At 36.6% G+C, this 23715-nt stretch overlaps 1 protein-coding gene across 1 annotated transcript in view; it reads right to left on the minus strand.

The window, feature by feature from the left end:
- LOC150100577 (uncharacterized) overlaps positions 1–23715 on the minus strand; it is a 123648-nt gene that overhangs the window by 16011 nt on the left and 83922 nt on the right. Inside the window, exon 4 of the mRNA XM_090401487.1 lies at positions 4424–4522. Coding sequence (XP_090257613.1) covers positions 4424–4522 — 99 coding nt within the window. The remainder of the gene's footprint in view (positions 1–4423; positions 4523–23715) is intronic.

The raw sequence follows: 23715 nt of genomic DNA on the forward strand, positions 1-23715 counted from the left end.
GAAAACAACAATATCCTGAATGGTGAGCCTATGAAACCAGTAAAATAAAACATTAAATTATCTGCATACAAGACACTTTCAAACCAAATTTAACTTATGGATCTGAGAGACGGGTAAAGCTAATCTTAGGTGGTATGGCTATTTAAATAGAATGGGAGAAGAAAAGTTAGCAAAACGTGTTCTTTGCCAGGATGGCAAGAAAAATACCCAGAGGAAGACCAAGATCAGACTAATACAGTAAAAAGTGCCTTAGAAAACAGAAATATAAGATCTGATAATATTGAAGCCTTGACAGACCTTGCCGGCACCTGGTTGGCTGAGTGGTTAGCGTATCCGTTCTTCAGCCAAAAGGCTGCGGGTTCGAATCCCACCGTGGGCATGGATGTTTGTGATTGTCTGTAAAAATAGTGGTGGTCGGCAGTAGATGGTGCTAGTGTAGATGATAAAGGTAGTTGCAGTTAGTGGAATGGTGGAGACAGAGAACTGTAGAGCAGGTGCCCTCCCTCAATGAGTCTTTGGACTCCCTGGAGGTGTTATGTAATAATAATAATAATAATAATAATAGCAAATTAAATATGGAAATAGACAACAGAATTAAAAAGCTGGCATGGTAGGAAGTTAGCTGAATAAATTTCTGTGGAATAAGAAAGAAACAGACAAAACATTATCTGTATACAAGACACTTTTTTTAACTTATTTTTAACCAATTTTAACTTGTGGATCTGAGAGACAGGTAAAGCTAATTTCAGGTAGTATTGGCTATTTAAATAGGATGGGAGAGGAAAAAAGTTAGCAAAACATGTGTTCTTTGCCAGGATGAAAAAACAGAGGAAGACCAAGATCAAGACTAATACAGTAAAAAGTGCCTTAGAAACAGAAATATAAGATCTGATAATATTAGTCTTGACAGATAGAGATTAATTTGAAAGAAATTTGTCAATAGTTAGTAATCATATACAAATAACTTTTTCATGTAGTACTATCATATCCCTGTACACCCAATGAGGATAATATATGTCAGGAATTTGATGATGTATGCACAAAAATCAAACAAACAGAAAAATCGAGGTTTTTATTTTTATTTATATATTTTTCGATTCAATGTGTCAGTAGTGCAAAGCTCCCGAAGTACTTAATTAAAAGCATCAATAAAAGGAAGATATTCTAAAACTTTTATAAAAGTACAATCACTGTTTGCTACCTGCTTGGTATATAAATCAAAAGGAGGATATTATTTTCCCATAGAGTCCAAGGATACCGCAGCAAGCCACTCTACATCCACTGCACAAATATATAAATCTAGCATCCTACATAGTATTATGGTCATTATTGCCAATTTTTCTGTTTTTTTTGCAAAGTGAAAAACCTGAGTTTTCAGAAGGAAAAAATAAAAAGTGCTGCCTCTATGAGATCGTGTAACTCACCTATTACTAAAAAGGCTCACGTAAAGATTTCTCATCCTGATGAAAATTAAACAAGTATTTTTCAACTGGGGTTTGCATTGCTTTATACAAACTGTGCTATGGAGGTTTTGTATTTATTATTATTATTTAATACCTCCAGGGAGTCCAAAGACTCATCGAGGGAGCGCATCCACTCTACAACTCTCCACCAACCACAACTACCTTCATCATCTACACCAACGCCATCTACCGCGGACTACCACCACTAGTATTTTCATGGATAATCATATACATCCATGCCCACGGCGGGATTCGAACCGGGATTCATTATCCTTCCTATTTCTCGTAGAAAGGCTTAGACGTTGGTTAAACATGCTTATTAAATAATTTAAGGAATTTACAACGTACACAGGATATAAATGAAATTAAACTTTAATCTATATTTCCAATATTTCGGCAACGTCACATTGCCATCTTCACAGGAACTTAAAATAAAGACACGTGCACGCAGGCACTACACACAGTAAATGAGGACGCTATTGTTTCTCCTAAAAGTCTCCTAGATCAGGCTACTTACCTCCCTATTGAGTATAATCCCATCAACTCACAAATTAGAAAATTCCACAGGCTCCTTAAGAAGGTCACTTCTTGGCCTGTAGAAGTCACTAACAAATTAAAATCGTTTCAACTCCATCTTCTTCTTCTCACTTCCATCATCTATGTGGATGATGATGAGGCCGAATGAACTCTGTACAGTTTGGTGTCGCTTGTTGTGATTTGGTTTTTAGGTCCTCTTTTATTTTGTCTATCCATCTAATTCTGGGCCATCCTTTGGATCTTTTACCTTCCATCGTTGTATTCAGGGCTATAGATGGTAGCCTTTCTGTTCCCATTCTAGTCACATGGCCAAACCATCGCAGTCTTCTTTCTTGGATTTTTTTTTTTAAAACTCTATATCCCCCCATATATATGGACTCCCAAAAATACATAAAGAAAATGTGCCATTACGTCCCATAGTGAAGATTCCCCAACATACAAATTAGCTAAACATTTGGCCAAAGCGCTCACACACTATACTAACAACACACCATCACACATAAAAAACTCAGCCCACTTCAAAGCCAGCATAGAAAACTTTACACTCCAACATACTGACATAATGGTCAGTTTTGACGTCTCCTCCTTATTCACAAATGTCACACTCAAAGAAACCTTAGAGCTAATCCAAGCTAAATTTCCTCCCGATATCTCAGCCCTATTTCAGTTCACAATGAACTCAGGTTATTTCGTTTGGCAAGGAAAATTCTACGAACAAATAGAGGGGAGAGCCATGGGTTCACCACGCTCCCTACCCTTGGCCAACTTTTTTATGGAGACTTTTGAAGAGAAAGTCTTAAACTCTGCCTCACAAAAACCAACCACATGGCTCTGATACACTCCTCTCCTTCCTTAAACACACTTAAACAACCAACACCCCAGAATCAAGTTCACCCTGGAAAAAGAGAAAAAACTAGTTACCTGCCAGCCTGATGGAACCTTGGTTTTCTCAGTTTATAGAAAACCCACTCATACAGGCAGATACATTCACTAACAATTCCTCCCCCCTCCTCACAACAATATGGAATTATTAAGACACTACACAACAGGGCTAAACTAATCTGTTCAAATGACAATGCCCTAACCACAGAACTAAACCACATCCTCAACACTTTCTCAGCTAATGGCTACCCCCCCCCCCCCCAAAAAAAAAAACACCTGGGTAAAAAAAAACTTTTTACCCAGGTGTGTCAAACTTTTTTTTTTTTTTTAAATATTGACGTTGTTGATGTGCCACTTGCATTATAAATGTTACTACATAATCATAGATGGTGACTTATACATATCATATTAGGCTATTTATTTAATAGGACACTGATATAAAATCTATGAATTCACATTATACAAATAATTTAATAAACTGAAATTACAAACTTTACATTTAATGACTTTTCTGTTGCTGACTACTGGTAGAAAGTTCTTTCAATGAACAAACCTACCTTCGCCTTAACTGAGAGCAATCTTACACGATTTATTGCAGTTTTTTCATCAGAATACCAATATTTTTCAACATCCAAGGCACGTCACCTGAAACCCTCAAGTGTGTCAGTGCTGATACGCATGTCATAGGTTCGCCATCACTGCCCTAGACCTACCTGGTGTTTACCAGGTGGGTCTAGGGCAGTGATAGCATACATCAGTTTTCACCAGTATAGCCAGTATAACAAGGACTACATCAGTTTTCACCAGTATAGCCACTCTGGTCTTGCAGACCATGCTCTGGATACACCACAGAATACGGTGGAAGAAAGCCACATAATACACCGTAGCAAGTTCAAATTTGAAAGACTTTTCATGAAATCAGCCTCAGCCCTAAGAAACATGCCAAACCTCAACAAATTTGGTTGTCTGAGACTGCCCCAAATTTGGAGACTTACATCAGAAGAAGACCTTCAGCCCAACGGCCAAGAGTACCTATATAGCCCGCAAGGGGGGCACCATCAGGACTTTTAGGAGAAACAATAGCTTCCTGCTTTGTCCTCATTTACTATGTCTTTATTTTAAGTTCCTGTGAAGATGGCAATGGCAAAGTGATGTTGCCGAAATATTGGAAATAAAGATTAAAATTTAATTTAATTTATATCCTGTACGTTGTAAATTCCTTAAATTATTTAATAAGTATCCTTCCTATTATAAATAAGAATGATTGCTGGGTTGAACTTTTAGTTTGGCTCATCCTTTAATTTTAAGCTTTTAATTATTAGTAAAAATTCACTTCAACACCATCTTGAAATAAGCAAACTTACCTGCCAAAGATAAAAGAAAGTTCAGCTATTATTAATACACTTTTATGATAGTCGTCAGAGATCTGACATCTTTTGATATGTATGAGGAAAGCCTTAATACTACAGATGGATGCAAATTAGACAAAATAATAATAAATATTACAATGATTTTTTTGAAACTGAAATGACTTACTATACCTGGTGATATCTGCTTATTTGTGGCACTTTTTGGATCTGATTTTTGGATTTTCCAAAGAAGATTAATAATATTATTCTTCTGCACATCAGGAGGAAGATCTATTAAAAGAGATCAGAACTTCAGGCAATGAATGAACTAAAACATTTAAGAATAATCATTGTAGAACACTAAATTATTAACAAATACTGCAACTTTTTCTACCCAACTATGGTAATACTTATGTGTGCAATTTCTTTGTAGTGATGTAATATTATTGCACAACTAAGGATGTGAAATACATGTAATATGCCTTCAGTGAATTTTGTGTTCTCTAGTTGGTTTGTCCAGTGTGGTCCTGTAAAAAACTAATCTCTGGAGGAAGGGAGAGATTCCATATCTAAATGGTTTTTGTGGGAAAGAGATAGGAGATGAAACCACTTTTAAATGTACAGGGGCTTCATCAGAGATTTTTTAAGGCAGGAGTAAGATGAAGCAGTTTTTCTTCTTCAAACAGGTTCACAAAAATACAACTGACATACAAGAGATTATGGAGAAAGGATTATTTACTGTATCCCGACAAAACTTAGCATATAAAACTAAATTACTTGATCATAAAGATGCATATTAGTTTATAACTTTATTATAACTCCAACAAAAGTAAATAATATAACAACAACAAAAAAAAAATAAAATAAATTCTGTGCCCTTAAAAACTACTTTCCTCGTTTATAACTTGTTATATGTATATCTAATGGACTTGAAGCTTTGATGGAAATATTATGCTCTTAGCTGGATTTATGATATGAACCTGTAAATCATACATTCATAATTTGCTATGTCATACGATTATCATACTTAGAAAAGTTTAAATACTAGCTGTCATTCGTGACATTTTTTGGTGATATTTATTAATAAATTTACACTACCACAACAAACTAAGGATTTATTATACCAGTTAATATTTTTTTAGATTCAAGCATGAAAGATTAAAGAAAGATTAATGCATGAAATATTTTTTTAGAAATATACAGGATGGCAGATTGTGCAAAATCCTACTCACCACAAAAAGTACTCACCAAGGCCAAGAATGCCTTGGTGAGTACACCTTGGCCTTCATTTTTAATGCTATGTCTGTTTGCCAGTAAGTCAACAGAAGTTCTATAAAAGAATAATGTGCTGTATAATTGTTTGGAGAACATTTTCTTTGTGTGAGAAACATGAACCATTCCAAGAAAGAAAAGCCATTAAATAGTCAGAATAGGACAGTAGAAATAACATTGATTTTTTTGAAAAATATATTTTATGATTTGTTACTAGATTGACTCTTTATATTATGCATACTCTTCTGTGTTTTCTTAAAGTTACAAGAAAAAGTTTGCGAAGAAAGTTATTTTTATTAAATAAAATACATTATTACATTTGTACATTAAAAATTTGTACAAATTTTTCATACTTAAGTGACCATACCAGCTAATCTCAGGTGGTATGGTCACTTAAACAGAATGGGAGAGGAAAGATTAGCAAAACAAGTGTTCTCTGCTAGGTTGGCAGGAAAAAGACCCAGAGAAAGACCAAGATATAGGTGGATTGATAACTAAAAAGTGCCTTAGAAGATAGAAATATAAGATCTGATAATGTTGGAGTCTTGAGAGATAACAGATTGATTTGGAGGAAAATTGTAGATAGGAAGTTAGTGGTGATGTAAGTTGTTCATGTGGTACTATCATATCCTGTATACCCCTTGAGGGTACATGTCAGGAATTTGATGATGAATAAAATACACTATATTTTTTCCTGTGTGCAGCTACTCACCAGCTGGCAAAATCTACTTGCCACAGATGAGTGGGCGAGGACATTTTTTGAGCACTGGAAATATAGTAAAAGTTATTCACTGCCGCGAGTAATTCAAAAGGGGTCTGCGGGATAGTTTATTTTCATTAAACTTTATCTTATCATGTTGCTCACACCTAACCTAATTGATATGTTCATATTCTTCCGAATATCTCGATTTATAACAGTATTGCATTGTCATAAATAACACATTTAGTGTATGTAAAATATAAAATATTTCCATTTTGGATTTTATGGGGGCTGCGGTGAATTAACATTCGCTATAGGGGGTCCGCGACATCAAAAAGGTTGGGAAACACTGCTCTAGGAAATAGTGATGATGTAACTCACCGTTTCTATCAGTTTCCCTAAAAACAGAAAGTGACAGTGTGCCATTACAAAAGTAAGTGTCTAAAGAAGGACAAATGTTATTTTTCTAATGTCAAGAGGCATTAAAATCATCTATGGAAGAGAGACCCGGATGACACTGGAGTACGAGTCTCACACAGGTATAATATGTGACTAAGAAGTTAACAAAACAAAATACAGTTTTGTATATGCCAATAATTCACGAATGTATAGGCACTTTTATGTGAAACCAACTATAAAAAGAAAAATTTGTACATCTAATGCATATTTAGGACTGTTGGTGGGATAAGGTTAAATGATCTAGAGATCAAACAAACAAGGTCTTGTCAAGCCACTTAAGGTTCTCAATGGTGCTCGCTTAATTGCCTAATTGTCGACTATCTAAAATGGATACCAGAAGGGTAATCATTTCAGGTTCATAGATAATTTAAAGAGTTAGTTAAGGATATGCATTTCAAAGCAATCAGAAAATCGACCTTATCAAAAACCTTATTCGCCAACTCAACAATAAATTTGAAAACCTTTAAATGAAAGGCTTTCTACTTCCAGAAAACTTCCTTATAATAAATGGTTATCAATCTCTTTAATTAGTCTCAAAAACAGGATGCAATTAATTTTTACTGGGATTTTACTCAAGTTTTCTGCATAATACTGAATGTAGCATCTCTCATCTTTCCTATGAAAATAGAAACGAACTACACATTGCTGCAAAAAGCTACAGTTCTAAAACACCCAAGCTTAATAATATTCCCTCACAGAATTGAAAGCTCTTCATTTCACCAAAAATAGATAAAGGCAATGACACAATCATTCTAGATTCTACTGCATACAAACATAAAATGTTCTCCTCTGAGATCATAATACCTACAATAACATTGGCAGAGTCTCCACCAGGGATTGCAAATTTACTGACTTTTTCAATTACCAGTAATTCAGTAAAAATTTCATAAATATCGGTTCATAATTTCTTGCATTTTCAAATACAGTAGACTCTCGACTATCCGGCCTCCATACTATCTGGAGCCCGGATTTTATCACGGAGAATTATAATAATACAGTAATTCTCCGTGATAAAATGAGGAATATGTACTATAATTTACTTTGCCAAGGCATTGCAAGCAAGCATCTGCTAGAATCCTCCTCCGTGCCGTGTGCATATCACAAGTTGCAACATGCAAAGTGCAGATTTCCCCACTTCGTCAGTTGTGTATTGGATGTCCACAAGTGCAGAATACGTTTGCCACTGTTCCTGGTTACGCTAGCAAATTGTTTGGTGTGCTTTTTTTTTTTTTTTTTATTAAAGAAATTACAAAATGGGTGATAAATGAAAAGAGGTTGTAGTGACTATGAAGGAGAAACTACGCGCTATAAAGTGACTAGACTCTGGGGTAACAGCAAAAACTATTGCGATGTCAACAGAGGACATTACAGAATGGATGTCAAACGACGAAGTTGATGAAATAACTGACAATGATATTGTGGAAATGGTGACACAGGGGGAAGAAGAGGAGGCATTCTTAGATGACAGGAAAAATCTCATCCCACATTCGGAAGGGTTCAAGATGATTGAGGCAGCACTGCAGTACATTAGTGAGCAGGAGAAAGCGCCGCCAGCTAATATCATCTACTTGTGTAAGCGGAGGGACATTGCATCGCAGAAGAGGGCTAAAAGGGTGAAGCACTCACCTATCAAGGACTTTTTCAAAAACTAAAAACTGTAAGTTTTAACTCTTTCATCTTAGACCTACCTTTTCACATTTGTGTGAAAAGGTAGGCTAGAACTCTGGCCTATCAGGCCTGCCCTTCTACCACATTAGGCTGGATAGTCGAGAGTCTACTGTATTATTAAACCAAAATCTTATTGAAACATAAGATATGGCAAAAACATTAAAACAGTGCATACAAAACATAACTTATTAAGGCTGAGGTCCCTAAATGTGACTTAATTTTTGTACAAATTAATACAGCAAGAAAAAGAAAAAAAGCTCCCTCAGATTTGATGCCTTTCTCTTATTTTTTTGTCTCTTTGAAAATTTGCCAGTTTCTTTCTAACAACCGAGGTCTTTAGCGCTTTTATTTATTATTATTATATATATTTTTGGAATTGTATCTTCACAAGTTAGTTAATTTTCTCTCTCTCTCTCTCTTACTCTCTATCTACTCCCTTGAAACCTTGCAAATTCACTTGCACATTCTCGTAGCACACAAGTTGACATAGTCCACTGCTCTATTTGCATTAATATTTTTCAATATACTGAATACCTTCAGTTCATCTACCTCAATGTTCACATCAGTCTCTGTCACCTCAGTAACAGCAAAGTCACCACCTGGATGATAAACCATTGCAAAGTGATCACTTAGTGACTGAACTATTTCCTCTCCTTCTGTCACTTTCCTACCATCACCAATGAGCAAAGTTATTTTTCCATAATCATTCTTTTTCCTACTTGCTACATAATGAAAAAACTCTTTTGGATTTATTTTGGCCTGCTTAGCTAATTTTCATTCAAAATCTGATTTAGTCTTCTTTACCATACTTGTTACCCTTCTTGCTTGTGCTTTATATTGCTCATGAACATGCTGATCACCTTTTTGTTTATATTCCTTCCACAATGCTTTCATTTGTTTGCATCTGATACTGCCTTGCTCAAATAATCCTGACTGATTCCCATGCACTAATGACATTCATTCCATATAGGTTCTTATGCCATGGCACAGCTCCCAGTTGCCTCCAAAGTTTTTCATAATTGCCAGCTTTGTAGTTCCACAAACTTTTTCTTGACTGAAAATTCCACATGTTGAGCATCCTTCCAGATTACAGGTAGAGTTGCTTCTGTAGTCATAGATAGATCTTCTGATGCTATTACCAGATCCAACACTCCCAACCCCCTGGTCCCCTCCAACATATGCTGTTTCAGATAATCATCCCTTAGTAACTGTATAAATTCCATTTCGCCATGTGTCCTTCCTTTTCTCCTTCCAATCTATATCTCTATAGCTGAAGTCTTCCATGAAATCCCAGCAAGTACTCATTATGCTAATATGCTGATGCATGTTGTCTACTTCTACATCTACTTGTGGAACCCCAGGTCTATAGCAGCAACCAACAATGTATTTTGTTCTATTGGCCCCTATCTCACACCAGAAAGCCTCAAATAAACCATTTCACTCAGATCTACAATCTTCCTTAACTACTTCTATTTTTGTTGGTCGAAGTTCTTCAGCTATCATTAATAATATCCCCCACCCCCTCCTGCTCTATTTCCTCTATCTTCTCTGAAGATATGATATCCCTGTAACTACATCGTTCTCTAACAATCAGGTCTCACAGATGCCAATAATTTTTGACCAAGTCGAGTTGACCAATGCCAAAAACTCCTCTCCCTTATTTCTGATACTGTACATGCATTTCAACATCCCCTTGAGCCTACAGTTACCTTTACATCATGTCATTACCTGCTCATTCAGATTCGAAACCTAGGAAACTGTACTCAGCTCTTCACAATCATTCTTGCACTCATACTCATCTATCCCAGGGTTGGCTATTTCCTCACAGTCATTCCTATATTTATACTCATTTGTCCCTGAGATGGAAAGACTCTTGCTCGATTAATTCTCCCCCGATATCTCTAGTTTCCCTGATTTTACACTTCCAAACTCTCACTGAACAATAATTTATCCAAGCATCAAACTCAACAACCATTCAAGTGCAGTCCATCAGGCATATACAGGTTCTTTTGTCCATCAAATTCTATCCCACACATCTATAAACTGCACACCATTCCTCCTATACAATCTTCTCATGGCCCACCATGGCCCTTCTCAATTCTGATACCAAGGCAGAAGACTCATAATCTTTACTTTCTTACTCTTCATTTTTGCTTGTTCCAACAAATCTTTCATATCTTCTCTCATTACATTTTTCTCACCTTTCAAATCATTTGTGCCTTCCAAAACAAACTCATTCACTTCTTTCTTCTGCAAACTTACAGCTTCACTAACATCCTTTATCTTCGCACTGGGAAATGCAATTTCATCAATTTCTCATTAAGTATACCTCTTGTCGTTGAATCTCCATACAATACTTTCTCCCAGTTTCTTGCACTTTTTGCTTTTCCCATTCACTCTTGTTTTCTTTCTTTCTCCCTGCTGTACCACATGCCAATCATTTCTCCAGTCGCTCAAGCTCACACTTTGTCCTGTGAAGTCATCCACATAAGCATGCAATTTCTTTCTGCATCTCATCTTCCACATTATTACTTTCATCTACTTTCTTCAAACTCTCATTCATATTTTGTGCACTATCATTCACCGCGTCCACTATATTCTCCATAACACTTTCACAATCCCACCTTATATCCTTAATATTAATCGCTTCATTCTTCTGCTCCAGACACGACTCGCATTTCTTGCATTCACTTATGAAACATTTCCAACAAACATTCTCTCCATTCTTGCTCTTGTACCACAAACCATTTTACTCCTGACAATGAATACATTAAATACATGCTACATCACACTAAATCCTGCATATTAATATCATTCAACATCAATGTCTTGGCTACCTTGTTGGTCATATGCATTGGTGCCAAAATTTAAAACACTTTTGTAATAATATGGCATAATAATAGTCATGACTAAAAATAAGGACTTATCTGAGCAACACGTGTACGACAACCACTACTAAGAACAATGTGGTAAGGACAATATTAAATCAAAGTAGTTGCAAAAATTAAAATAATTGAAGTGATAGCATCTAATTGAATAATAACATATCTATATAGATATATTATGCAATCAATATCTTTGCTTTGTAGATACAACACAAAGATATATATGTGTGTATGAAAAATTTACGTGAAAAAGATTATGCCAGAAAACAATGTGCTTGGAAGTGATGCCACATCTGTAAGTCCAGAGCTATTCTGGCTGTAATTTTTAAGTTCCATGATGAATGAAGATTTTCTGGATTCTCCAAACAGAATAAGTAACAAATGCAAGCAATCTGATAAACACCAAGAAAGCCAATGAAGATTCTTATTCTTCACAGAAATTAAAAAATCTTTCTGATGGTAGAATGCTGTTTGCCTGCCAATAGCCCTAAGTCAGTCACTATCTCTCCATAGTAAAAATTTGGGAGCATCTCATCCCAATAAACGGCAGAAGTAAACTCCTTCCCACTTTTATTTCCTTTCCCTTTTTTTTTTTTTTAATTTCTTTTATTCTACTTAAAATCTTCAACAGCCTTACATAACTTTATAATAAATTCAGATATATATCCTGAACACGAAATTGATCGCCTGGTTGGCTTTTTGAGTGGATAATGAATGCAGAATACAGCTACTTATAATCTTACTGATGGTAACTGTGACCATGAAGATTAAAAAAGTGGATATTCTGTTTCTCGATGCAATAAAGTGTTTCCAGATTAAAGTGAATGAGCACAATGGATGAATGTGTTTATATTGCTGGATTTTTGACAAGGCTAATAGTGAGACTCAGCACAAATACAGCATCCAGAATATGTATCCATTAGAGTGTATTTCTTTCAAAAATTAAGTCTTCTTTTAAAAATAGGTCTTCTATGTAGTTGGCAAAATTGAGAATGAGGTGTCAAAGAAGGATTACTCAGATTACTTTCAATTTTCTAACTGAACTGTATATTTGGGTGAAAAATTCATGGAACTCATTTACAAACCATACAAAATACAGGATTCCTTCAGCTCGTCCTTCAACCTTTGCAATAAATTGCAAAGATAGTAGGTGGCATGGCATTCAAGTGAAATTTCCTCTCTGTCACAAAATATTTCTTCATAAAGTTAAATTGAAAAAGAAATGGGATTTTTGTCAGCAAGACCAAAACAACTACAATCCGACTGTTCTAGAAGTCAAACATGTGGCCTTTCCTTATGTTCAAGGTATATCTGAATGTATAGGGCTCTTATTATTAGAGTGGTGTTCTGTCTTGTACAAAAGATTTCTTCATTTTTAAATTTTGTGAAGAATAGGCTTCCCCAATTTGCTTTTAAACTGCAACTACTCATTGCAAAGAAACTTAAAACAATCACATTAAGTGCCAAGAGTGAGAACATTCTGGACTTGAAGAGCATATATCAGCTCAATGCATTAAGCTCTCAAAGAGAAAGCAACTCAAGTCCTTCAATGAGAGTAAGTCCACATAGAAAGACAGTATAAGGAAGCTATGAAGCTGCATCATCCTAAACAGATATGATGGATTGTGTTTATTCTACTGTGGGAAGTAGTATGTAGTTTTAATATTTAAAAAAATAAAATAAAATATTATATATTAAAAGACTGTGCTCAGTCTGCACTGTTGATCATTTTATTATATTATGCTTGCAGATGCCTATTGTACGATGGGCAAAAATTTTATGAGAAAAACTTTTTTTCCCTCCAACATTAATAATCTGTTTCTATTTTTGTTTGGAATACCACTTTGTTTTAATAAAGAAATAAATGTACATTTGGCAGAAAAGCACATTGACCATTTTTAAATGAACGAACACTTATAATGGTGCTATCCAAAAATGAATAAATTTTGTTTGGTATATACTATGATAGTAAAGAGCAGTAAAATAATAATAATATACCAATAATAGTAAAGAACAGTAAAATAATCAATAATATACCATATGGGAAGTCTTCATTTTCAACAGCGAGAAACAAAATAAATCCGATATTCATCTTATTTTGTCTCTCAACAACATTAAGCCACGAAAACAAAGATCTATGTAATGCAAACATACTCCTTTACCCCCCCCTTATCTTTTTTTTTTTTTTGATGTAAATCCCATCCACAAAAGGATGTACATTAATATTAGCATTGTGGGCAGGCTAAGGTTAGGTAATCTGGAAACATTTGTAAAGCCATTACAAGCCTCTAAAACAATATGGTGTCTCACACCATGAAATGAAATTCATTTGCCATTCACAAATATTGATACCCACGGTGAGATCTGAACTAGTCTGTGGGGGTGGAAAAGCAGTTATCCCTTTGGCAAAACCAGAGACTGGCAAGTAAATTGACAAACATAGTTATGACTAACATCTTTCCTTGTACGACTACATTTCATTCAACTTTCTCCAGAAAAATTTACTTCGTAAATTTAGTCATGGGCTGGCTAGATCTGGTTCCTCCTGTTCTAAAGATTAAACATGGTACCTTTGCAAACAATTTCAGCTATTTGCTCCAGCAACAAGCAAGACAGTGGTTTTACAACAGGAGGCAAAATATTCAAGCCATAGAGGGATGCAAATAAAATAGGCAGACTAATGCATGCAGAGCAAAGACACTACCCTTACCCAATAAGGCTGGTTTATAGTTGACCCTTGAACAATGCAGAGGTTAGGAGATATGACCCCCCCCCCCATGTAGTAAAAATCTGCATATAACTTTTCACTCCCCAAAAACTTAACTACTAATATCCTACTGTTGACCGGAAGCTTACCAAGAACATAAAAGTTGATTAACACAAATTTTGTATGTTATATATTATATTATATACTATATTCTTACAATAAAATAAACTAGAAAAAAAGAAATTAAGCGACTGAAGAAGTTACTGTTTTCTGAGCAAACTTACAGTAATTGGGAATGGAAACTAAAATTGAAAAGGTTGAGTGTAAGAGGGAGAAACTTATGCAGTGATTGAATATCTGTTGATCCTTATTCGCGAAATAAATTGCAAAATAGAGGGAATAAAAATCGGCATGGGACTACTGAAATTAGTGACATGTATATCAGTTCTAAAGCTGGTACAAGAACCAAAGGGAATCTGCAATTTTTGTATACTAATGCAAGATGCATTCGAAATAAGAGGGAAGAATTTCTGGCATGAGTCAGTGCAATCTTACCAAAAGTTGTAGGAATTAGTAAAACTTGGCAGTCAGCAGAAGATGTGGTTACTGGAATTGAATGTGATGGGTACAACATTTTCAGGGAGGATAGAGAAGATAGAATGGGGGGAGGAGTACTGTTGATGATAGCTGATGAGCTGCAGCCAAAGAAAGTAGTAGATCAAGAGGATAGTTGGGAAAGGAGAAACTTGTTTATATTTGATTTGAAAGCCTGTATGTTGTATTCCTTGGGAAATACGTCAGGGGGGGGGGGAAGACTATTCCACAGTACTGCAGTAGCAGAGATGAAGGAGGAGGAAAAGAAACTTGTTCTGTGGGTTGAGGTGTACTGTGAGAGGATGTTGGGTGGCAGCTGTACATGTTTCAATGGGCTTAGTACAGAGTGGGGAATTATTGATGCTGTTTCAGATGAACATTTCCGGTGGAAATATTTATAGAATATACAAGTCGCAGAGACCAAGCGTCTATGTGAACGTAAGGGGAGCAAGCTGGTGAGAGATGGGTCATTTATCAGTCTAATTGCTCTCCTCTGTATTGAGTCAAGCATTTTAGGAGCCCACTCCAAATGTGAGAGCAGTATTCGATAGCAGGGCGGATATGTGACTTGTATAATGTTAACAGGGTGGTTGATGTTTAGAGGTGAAGTAGCGTCTTGAGCGGAAGAGAAAACCTAGTTTTTTGGAAGCTGAGGATGCAATGGTTGTGATGTGTTTATGCCAGGAAAGTCTTGATGTCAGGGTAATTCCGAGAGTCTGGGAATTTGAGTGTTATCAAAAGCAATGATGGGGGAAAATGGTTCTTTTTTTGTGAGAGATAAGACAGAACTGAGTTTTACTAGCGTTGAAGTTGACGAGGTTATCTGAGCCCCATTGGAGAATAGCTTGGAGATCAGAATTAAGAGAAGTGGTGGTTGATGTTCTGTGGGTCAAAGTGAGTTGTGTGGAGTAGGGTTTGTCAAATGAGAGAGAGGAGTGTAATGTACTGTCGTCTGCAAAACTGTGTATTGGGTTAGAGGTCAACCGAAGTAGGTCATTGATATATAGAAGGAAGAGGGTCGATGAGAGAACTGAACCCTGTGGGACCCCAGCATGAGTTGGACGGTGAGAGGATAGGGAGCCATCTACCATCACACATAGTATTCGTCCAAACAGGAAGCTGGCAATCCATCTGCAGAAGTCCTGAGACAGTCCAAATGATGGGAGTTTGCTTAGTAAGCCTTTGTGCCAGACCCAGTCAAAGTCTTTAGAGATACCAAGTGCAACTACTTGGGATTCGCCAAATTTCTCCATGGCATTTGTCCAGCGATGGGTGATGTATGAGAGTAGATCTCCTGTTGATTGGTTTCGATGGAATCCGTACTGGTGGTCGCTTAATAGTTGGGTACCTTTGAGGTAGAGGAGTTGAGAGTTTATGATTTTCTCCATCACTTTAGATAGGACTGAAGTGAGTGAGATAGGGAGGTAGTTAGATGGTAGTGATGCAGTGATTTATTACCCTTTTTAGGAATGAGTTGAATGTGGGCCAGTTTCAAGTCTTTGGGATATATATATATCAGTGGAGTAAGAGAGTGTGTACAGACAGCATAGGATAGGAGACAGTTCTATTGCACAGACCTTCAGGACAATTGGAGGAATGCCATCAGGGTCAGGAGACTTTTTTGTGTCTAATTTCAACAGGTTTATGATATCTTTTTTGGCAAAAGGATACAGGGGGGGGGGGATTGCATGTTGGGCAGTTGGAATTAGAGGGCATTTGCCATTGTCAGTTATGTGTGCATTGGAGGCAAAGTGTGAGGCCAGGAGGTTAGCTTCTTCTGTGGGTGATGTTGCAATTGAGCCATCTGGGTATGATAGAGGTGGGAGTAGTGTAGGGCAAAAGTTACGACCAATTGCCTTGACAAGAGACCAAAAGGCATGGCTGCCATTTGGACAGGATGAAAGCTTCCTGCTTTTTGCCCGTTCAAATTCTGTTTTAGAAGCATTGATAATTTTCTTGCATCTGTTTCGGGCTTCAGTATAGGCACTGAAGGAGGATAGGGTTCTTGATTTGAACCAGTTATGGTATGCCTGATTTTTCATTTGTACTGCATTGGCACATCTTTTGGAGAACCAGGGTTTAGTTTGGGGACGGCAGTTCAGAGTAGTGTGGGGAATGTATGTTTTTATGCCAGTGGAGATTACGTTGGTGATATGTTTGGAATGGAAGACCAGAAACAATAATCCAACCATGGGAATGAAGCATAGTAGTCTCGGAGGCTGTCCCATTTGGCACTGTTATAATGCCAAACTACTCTTGTGTGGAAGTGACTGTGTAAGCGTTGTTGTATGGGGGGAGGAGATGAGCACTACGTTGTGGTCAGAATTACCCAGAGGACTCTACATTCACTCCATATTTGGAGGGGTCATTAGTAAGGAAGAGATATTTGGGGAGTGGTTCGGGTTATCTGGTATTCTGGTCGGCTTTTGAACAATTTGTGTAAGGTCATTAGTGATGGCAAATGTTTCGGCATCTCTGCCTGCAGGATCTGTACCACTGGAAGAGGATAGCCAATTGGTGTTATGGACATTAAAATCACCCAGGAGGATGATTTTGCTGTTAGGAGAGTGGGACTGGAGAAAATCAACTTTCAAGGAGAGGAAATGAAAGAGCTCAGAATGATTGGTGGTATTAGGAGAGCGATAGAGACAGCAGATGAATTTGACTGAGTGGGGAAGGGATAGCTTTAGCCAAAGATGGTCGAAGTTGGGCAACTCTAGGTTAGGTGTTCTCTGGCAGGGTATGCCAGACTTATGCCACCCTTGAGTCAAAAGGAGTTAAATAGTGCATAGTTAAGGAGGTTGAGGTGGATAGTGCTGGAGGAAGGTGAGATTTGAGTTTCTGTTAAAAAGAATAGGTGGGGTTTGGCAGACTGCAGATGGTAGTGGACGCTATTAAGGTTGGAAGTGAGGCCACGGATGTTGGCGAAGTGGATATGCAAGGTTCTGTGAGGCATGGATTTGACCGCAAAGGTCGTGCACATTTCCTATGTAGTGCCTGCATAGGAAATGTGCATACTGGTCTCCTTGGTGGCTACTAGTGGCATCACTTGGTTTTTTCACTAGTTTGGTTTGTTTGTAGTCTATCATCCAATTGTTGTCTCCATTTTGGCATTTTTCTTCTAGTTGTCTTCGAAGTTGGCGTCTTTGTTCTCTCTGGGCAAAGGTTAGATCAGGTCGGGCACATATGCACTACTGGGGACAAATGTCTTTTAGCTAGTGGTTTATCGACATTATAAGTTTAGATGCGTAATAGTGACCAATACAACCACTATACAGTTGGTTGCTGTTATAGGCCAGGGGGTACAACACGAGGTGATATTGAATTCATGTATTGCAAATCAGTGCAATGAGTGCAGGGTTAGTGATTATTATGGGGGATTTTAATTACGTGATATCATTTGGAAGGAGGAAATGTCATGGCAAAAAGGAAATGGAATTCATCCATCTTCTAAGAGATAATTACTTGAAACAGAACATAACTGAAGGGACATGTGGTGTGAGAGTGTTGGACCTTGTGATTGGTTCAGAGAACATACAGTGCATGGGATAAAATCAGCAGGTATCTGAGGAAGGCAATATCAGAATGTATCCCCATAGTCAGGAAGACAAACGAGGTAGGCATTAGATGGATGAGTAGTAGTATCAAGCTAGATCTGCAAAAGAATAAAATGTTATGGAGAATTTACAAGGAGAAAGGTGATCAGTACACCCATGAGCAGTTGAAGGCTCAAGTTAGGAAGGTTATCAGCATAGTAAGGAAAAGCTAAATCAGATTATGAGAAGACCTTAGCCAAGGAGATCAAAGGTAATCCCAAAGAGTTCTTCCGCTATGTGGCAAGTAAAAGGAAGAATGACATCGGAAGGATAACTATAGTGGGTGCTGATGGTATTGAGGTAACCAATTCAGATGTAATAGTAGAGTTACTGAGTGATCACTTTTCAAAAGTCTGTCACCCAAGTGAGGATATCTCTGTACCTGTAACAATAACTAATGTGAGAATTGAAGTTAATAAATCAGAGGTACTTAGTATATTGCAGAATTTAAATGCAAACACTGCTGTAGGTTTAGATGGAATATCAGCTCGGGTGTTGCGTGAATGTGCAAAGGAATCAACTCCTCTTATTTGGTGTTTTTTAACTTAAGTTTGAAGTCTGGTATGGTCCCTAGGGAGTGGAAGGAAGGAAGGCAAAGTAGTTCCTTGGCATAAAGGTGGCTCTAAACTTCAGTATTAATTACAGACCAATCACCATCTCGGGAGTGGTGGTAAAAGTATTGGAAAAGTTGGTTAAAGACAGAATTCAAGAATGGGTGAATCAGAATATGATACTCTATAGGGGCCAACATGGTTTTGTTAAAGGTCAATCCTGCCTTAGCAATTTATTACAAGATATGTTGGAAGGAGGAAGTTAATATTGAGAGGAATCTTAATAATCTAACCAGTGATAAAGCTAATGCTCTTCGCCTAGAAGTCGCTTCATCTCTACTTAAGGCTAAACTTCCTCCTTCCAACATATCTCCTTCTGATATGAAATCTTTACATATCAGAAGGAGACAAGGGAAAAGCAACAGTAGTTATGGACTCAGCAAATCACAGAAGAAAACTTTCTCTTTTGCTTCGAGATCGCTCCACATATCAAGAAATTAATTATAATCCAACCAACAGACAACTAAAGAAATTAAATTCTCTCCTTGATGAAGTCATCAGTTTGGATAAAGACACAATTGAAAGACTTAAAACGCATTTTACAAGACCTCCTAGATTTTATGGCCTTCCAAAAATCCATAAGATTGGCTATCCTCTTCGTCCAATAGTAGATTGTATTGATTCTCCTACTTACCGTATAGCCAAATATCTAGCTAAATTATTGAAATCTTACATTGGCAACTCTAATTCTTTTTTAAAAAACTCCTCAGATTTCTTAGAAAAATTAAAAAATGTCTCATTACAACCTACAGATCTTATGGTTAGTTTTGATATATAGAATCTTTATATACCAATGTACCTCTCAAGGAAACTTTAAAATTACTTGCTGACATCTTTCCTCAAGATATTATAAAACTATTCGATTTCGTAATACATTCTGGATATTTCGTATGTCAAAACAAATTTTATAGCCAAGTAGAAGGAACGGCCATGGGAAGTCCTTTTTCTCTGGCTTTAGCCAACTTTTATTTAGAACATTTAGAAAAAGTCCTCTTCGCATCTATTTTCCCTCAACCATCTTTTTGGGTAAGATATATAGATGACATATTTACTATTTGGCCTCACAGCAAAAATGCTTTACCTTCCTTTTTAAACAATATTAATTCCTTGCATCATCACATAAAGTTTACTATGGAATTAGAAGAAAACAACCAGTTATCTTTTTTAGCCGTTCTCCTCATCCGATCACCTTCAAATATTCTTACAACTACAGTATACAGGAAACCAACATTCACAGGTCGTTATATTCTTAAAGAATCAGCCATTCAACCATGTCAAAAAACAGGAATTATAAAATGCCTCATCAGAAGAGCCAAAACTAATTGTTCTACTTTTGATTATCTACAGAAAGAACGTTCTACTATCCAACAACACATGAAACTCAATGGCTTTTCTGAAAAAAGTACTCAACGTCTTCTCAATTCTTATAATCCTCCACAAAACAACAAAGTTTCAATACGTCGAGTGCCTATTCCTTATATCTCTGGTATTTCAGAACCTATCGCAAAAATTTTAAAGAAATATGATTTAACAACTATGTATTCACCTATTAACAAATTGTCTCCTCATTTTCCTTCTCCTAAAGACAAACGCTCAACTTTATCTCTTCCTGGAGTTTATCAAATTCCGTGCAACTGTGATCTCTCTTATTTTGGACAAACTGGACGTTCTCTTGAAAAAAGAATCCAAGAACATCAATCATCCATTCTTCACAACAAACCTGAAAAGTCTGGATTGGCTCAACACGGGATTGAAACTGACCACAGCATCCTTTGGTCCAGGACTCGCCTCTTACATAGATCCCGTTATAGGTTCGAACATTTGTTCAAGGAAAGCGTGGAGGCCTTGCTCCATCGCCCCAACCTGAATCGTAATGACTGTATATCTATATCAAAAATCTGGGAAAGTCTAATCAAGATTACTCATTAATTAATTTTTTTTAAATAGCAAATTCAATCATGTTTCTACTTCAAAATATTCCGTTTCATACTTAATGATATAACATCATGCGGCATGTTCTACTTTTAACGATCTATTGTTAGTATTCTAGCTTGTATTTTTTAAACTGTTCTTGTAATACCACTGACGATGGTCTGCTATTTCCAGACCGAAATATTTGGTTAAATAAATATCTTTCTTGTGATTACATGATTATATCATTCAGTCTTATGTCGCAAGTATCCTTGAAACAACACACCATGGAATACTGTTGAGCATATTAGAGCAGATGGGGATGGGTACTAAACTGGCGATATGGATAAGAGAATGGCTCAGGAAGAGATACCAGAAAGTGGTGTATGGAGGAGCAGAGTCCAGGATGAGGCAGGTGACCAGTGGTATGCCTCAAGGCTCTGTGCTTGGGCCATTATTGTTTAATTTGTACATAAATAATATAGGAAATGGCTTCAAGGGAGATATTCAGTTGTTTGCTGATGATGCAAAGTTGGGTAGCGCAATAAAAAATAAAGCTGATGTTGAGAGTTTGCAGGATGATTTAAATAAGCTGGCAAAATGGGCAAAAGGTAATGGATGTCAGTTCAATGTGGAAAAGTGTAAAGTTATACATTTTGGAATTAAAAGATTACCAGCTGTGTACTACATTGATGGAGCGGAACTCTAAAAAATTGGTGAGGCCAGGAATTCGGGGTGTTGGTGGATAGGGAGATGAAGTTCAGAGGATATATTGCTAAGATGTCCTCTGAACTTCATCTCCCTATTACTTGGTTATTCTAACATCCAGAGATAAAGAGGTCATTATTCCCCTTTATAAGGCATTGATACTTCCACATTTGCATTACTGTGCTCAAGTCTGGTCACCTGGATTCCTTGGAGATGAGAAGGTTGTGGAGAGGGTTCAGAGGAGAGTGACTAAGTTGGTGAGTGATGTAAAAAATACTCTCTACATTGATAGATTGTGGATTGCAGAGGTTGGTTGATAGGCGGAGAAGAGGGGATATGATAGAAACATTTAAATTACTAAAAGGTTTTTATAAAATTGATGCAGGGGAAATATTTCAGCTGTGTGATAGTAATGGAAGAACAAGAGGTCATCCCTGGAAATGAAGGAAAAGTGTGGTTAACAGCAGTGTGAGAATGAGGTTTTTTGCCTGGAGGATGGTGAATGAGTGGAATGCATCGTCTGACTCAGTTGTGAGTTCTTCGTCTGTAAATGAATTCAAGAAGAGATATGATAGATATTGTTTTGATAGTTTAGGTCTTCCCATGATGAGTCTATTGACTCCATACAGATACCTGTAAAAATAATAATAAAATATGATTGGCTTATGGAAGCCTGGCCTATACACTAATGAATGAATCAATATAAAAATTTTATTTTATGCTAATTAACTGTACATGTATATGTGTGTGTGTGTGTGTGTGTGTGTGTGTGTGTGTATATATATATATATATATATATATATAGCTATATGTAATTAAGTTCAGTTTGGGTTTTGTGATGCAAGGAAAGCTAAGATCATACTGCACCAATACATGTCTCAGCAATACATAAGTTAATATATATATCAAAAATAGGTATAAAAATCAGTGTATAAAAAAAAATGCCAAAGGTATTATAAAATGATTGTAAAAAGTGTAAAAAAAGATTCTAAAAACATACACAGAAAAAACCGGGTGTTAAAAGCTTATATAAATTAAGCTGAACTAACAAAACTAATATATACAATATGTACACAGCTTATACAAAGTGAAATGAAGATTGGTAATCTGTAAAAATTTGAAGACGAAGATAATGCTAGATGAATTTGAAAAAAATCTGCCTGAGTGTATAGGGTTCAGACAGATTTGACACACAGCATGTCATTGCTCAACAGAAAGAGTGTGGAACTGAGCAAAAGAACTTCCTCTTTACAATCCCTACATAGACTAGACTGCCACAACTTGATTTCAGACTTAATTTGACAAAGCCATGGGATAAAAGTTTGTCTGATGATCTGCCTGTAATTGGTGTAAAGGATATGCAGATGGTGAAAGCTTGAGAAATGGGCTGACCTAGCTGCAGTATCTGTAGTATCATTTCCTTAATTTCAATGTGGCTTGGGATCCAAAACAGGCATATACAAATGTAGCATCCAAAAATGAGAGAGGACATAGTGGATACAAGAGAGCCCTGAATGTGTTTTGCAACTATGGACTTGTTTATTGGCATTCTAAGGAACTCTGCAAATCTGTATATATAATGCACCATTGGTAAATGATATTAAAACAACTGATATAACCACAAGAAAGAACATACTAGTAGCAGAGTTATGAAGGTAACTTATGTTCTTATATGCTCATATCTTCTTTCTTGTGGTTATATCAGTTACTTTAATATAATTTTTGTTCTAGGTGTTATCAGAGAAGAAAACAACGAATAGATGGTTCAAAGATAACTTTGAACCATCTGTATAAATTGGCACAAAATCAGAGTATTCCATTCTATGTACTTGAAAGAGCTGTTGATATAAATGGGAGAGGGTGGAAGTTTGGGTAACTTGCAGAAAGAAAAGCTGCTATATATGAATGCCACATTTAATGGTATCTATGCTATTCTGTCTACTTCAATATCTAAACTTGTAAAAGAGATGCTGTTTATAAACCATAGGGCTTTATAGCAATCTAATGAGTGTTGTATGGATTTCCCACCTTGGGCAAAAAATGCCAGATATAGGGGTATAGGTCTAGCAGGGATTTTATTTTGGTAACATACAGCAGAGAGAGCTGTTGGCACCAAAGCAACAAGGGTGATTCATTTGCCTTGATTTATACACTAGGTATGGATGAGGTTTGATAATGTTCCAAGTAGTATTCTTATCGCTTGATGGTGGATAGGGTACAACCACAGCAGAGTACTCTCTCTCTCTCTCTCTCTCTGGCAGAAGCAGAGGCTTGGGATTCATAATCAAGTTTTGATCTGATAAGTACACAATACAAGTAGAGCAAAAAACAGCTGAGCATCTGCCACAATAGGTACAGATGGCAGAACAACAA

This window comes from Typopeltis vanoorti, chromosome 12, assembly GCF_054136105.1.
Source record: "Typopeltis vanoorti isolate ZY-2024b chromosome 12, IOZ_Tvanoo_1.0, whole genome shotgun sequence".
In the NCBI taxonomy this organism is placed as follows: Eukaryota; Metazoa; Arthropoda; class Arachnida; order Uropygi; family Thelyphonidae; genus Typopeltis; species Typopeltis vanoorti.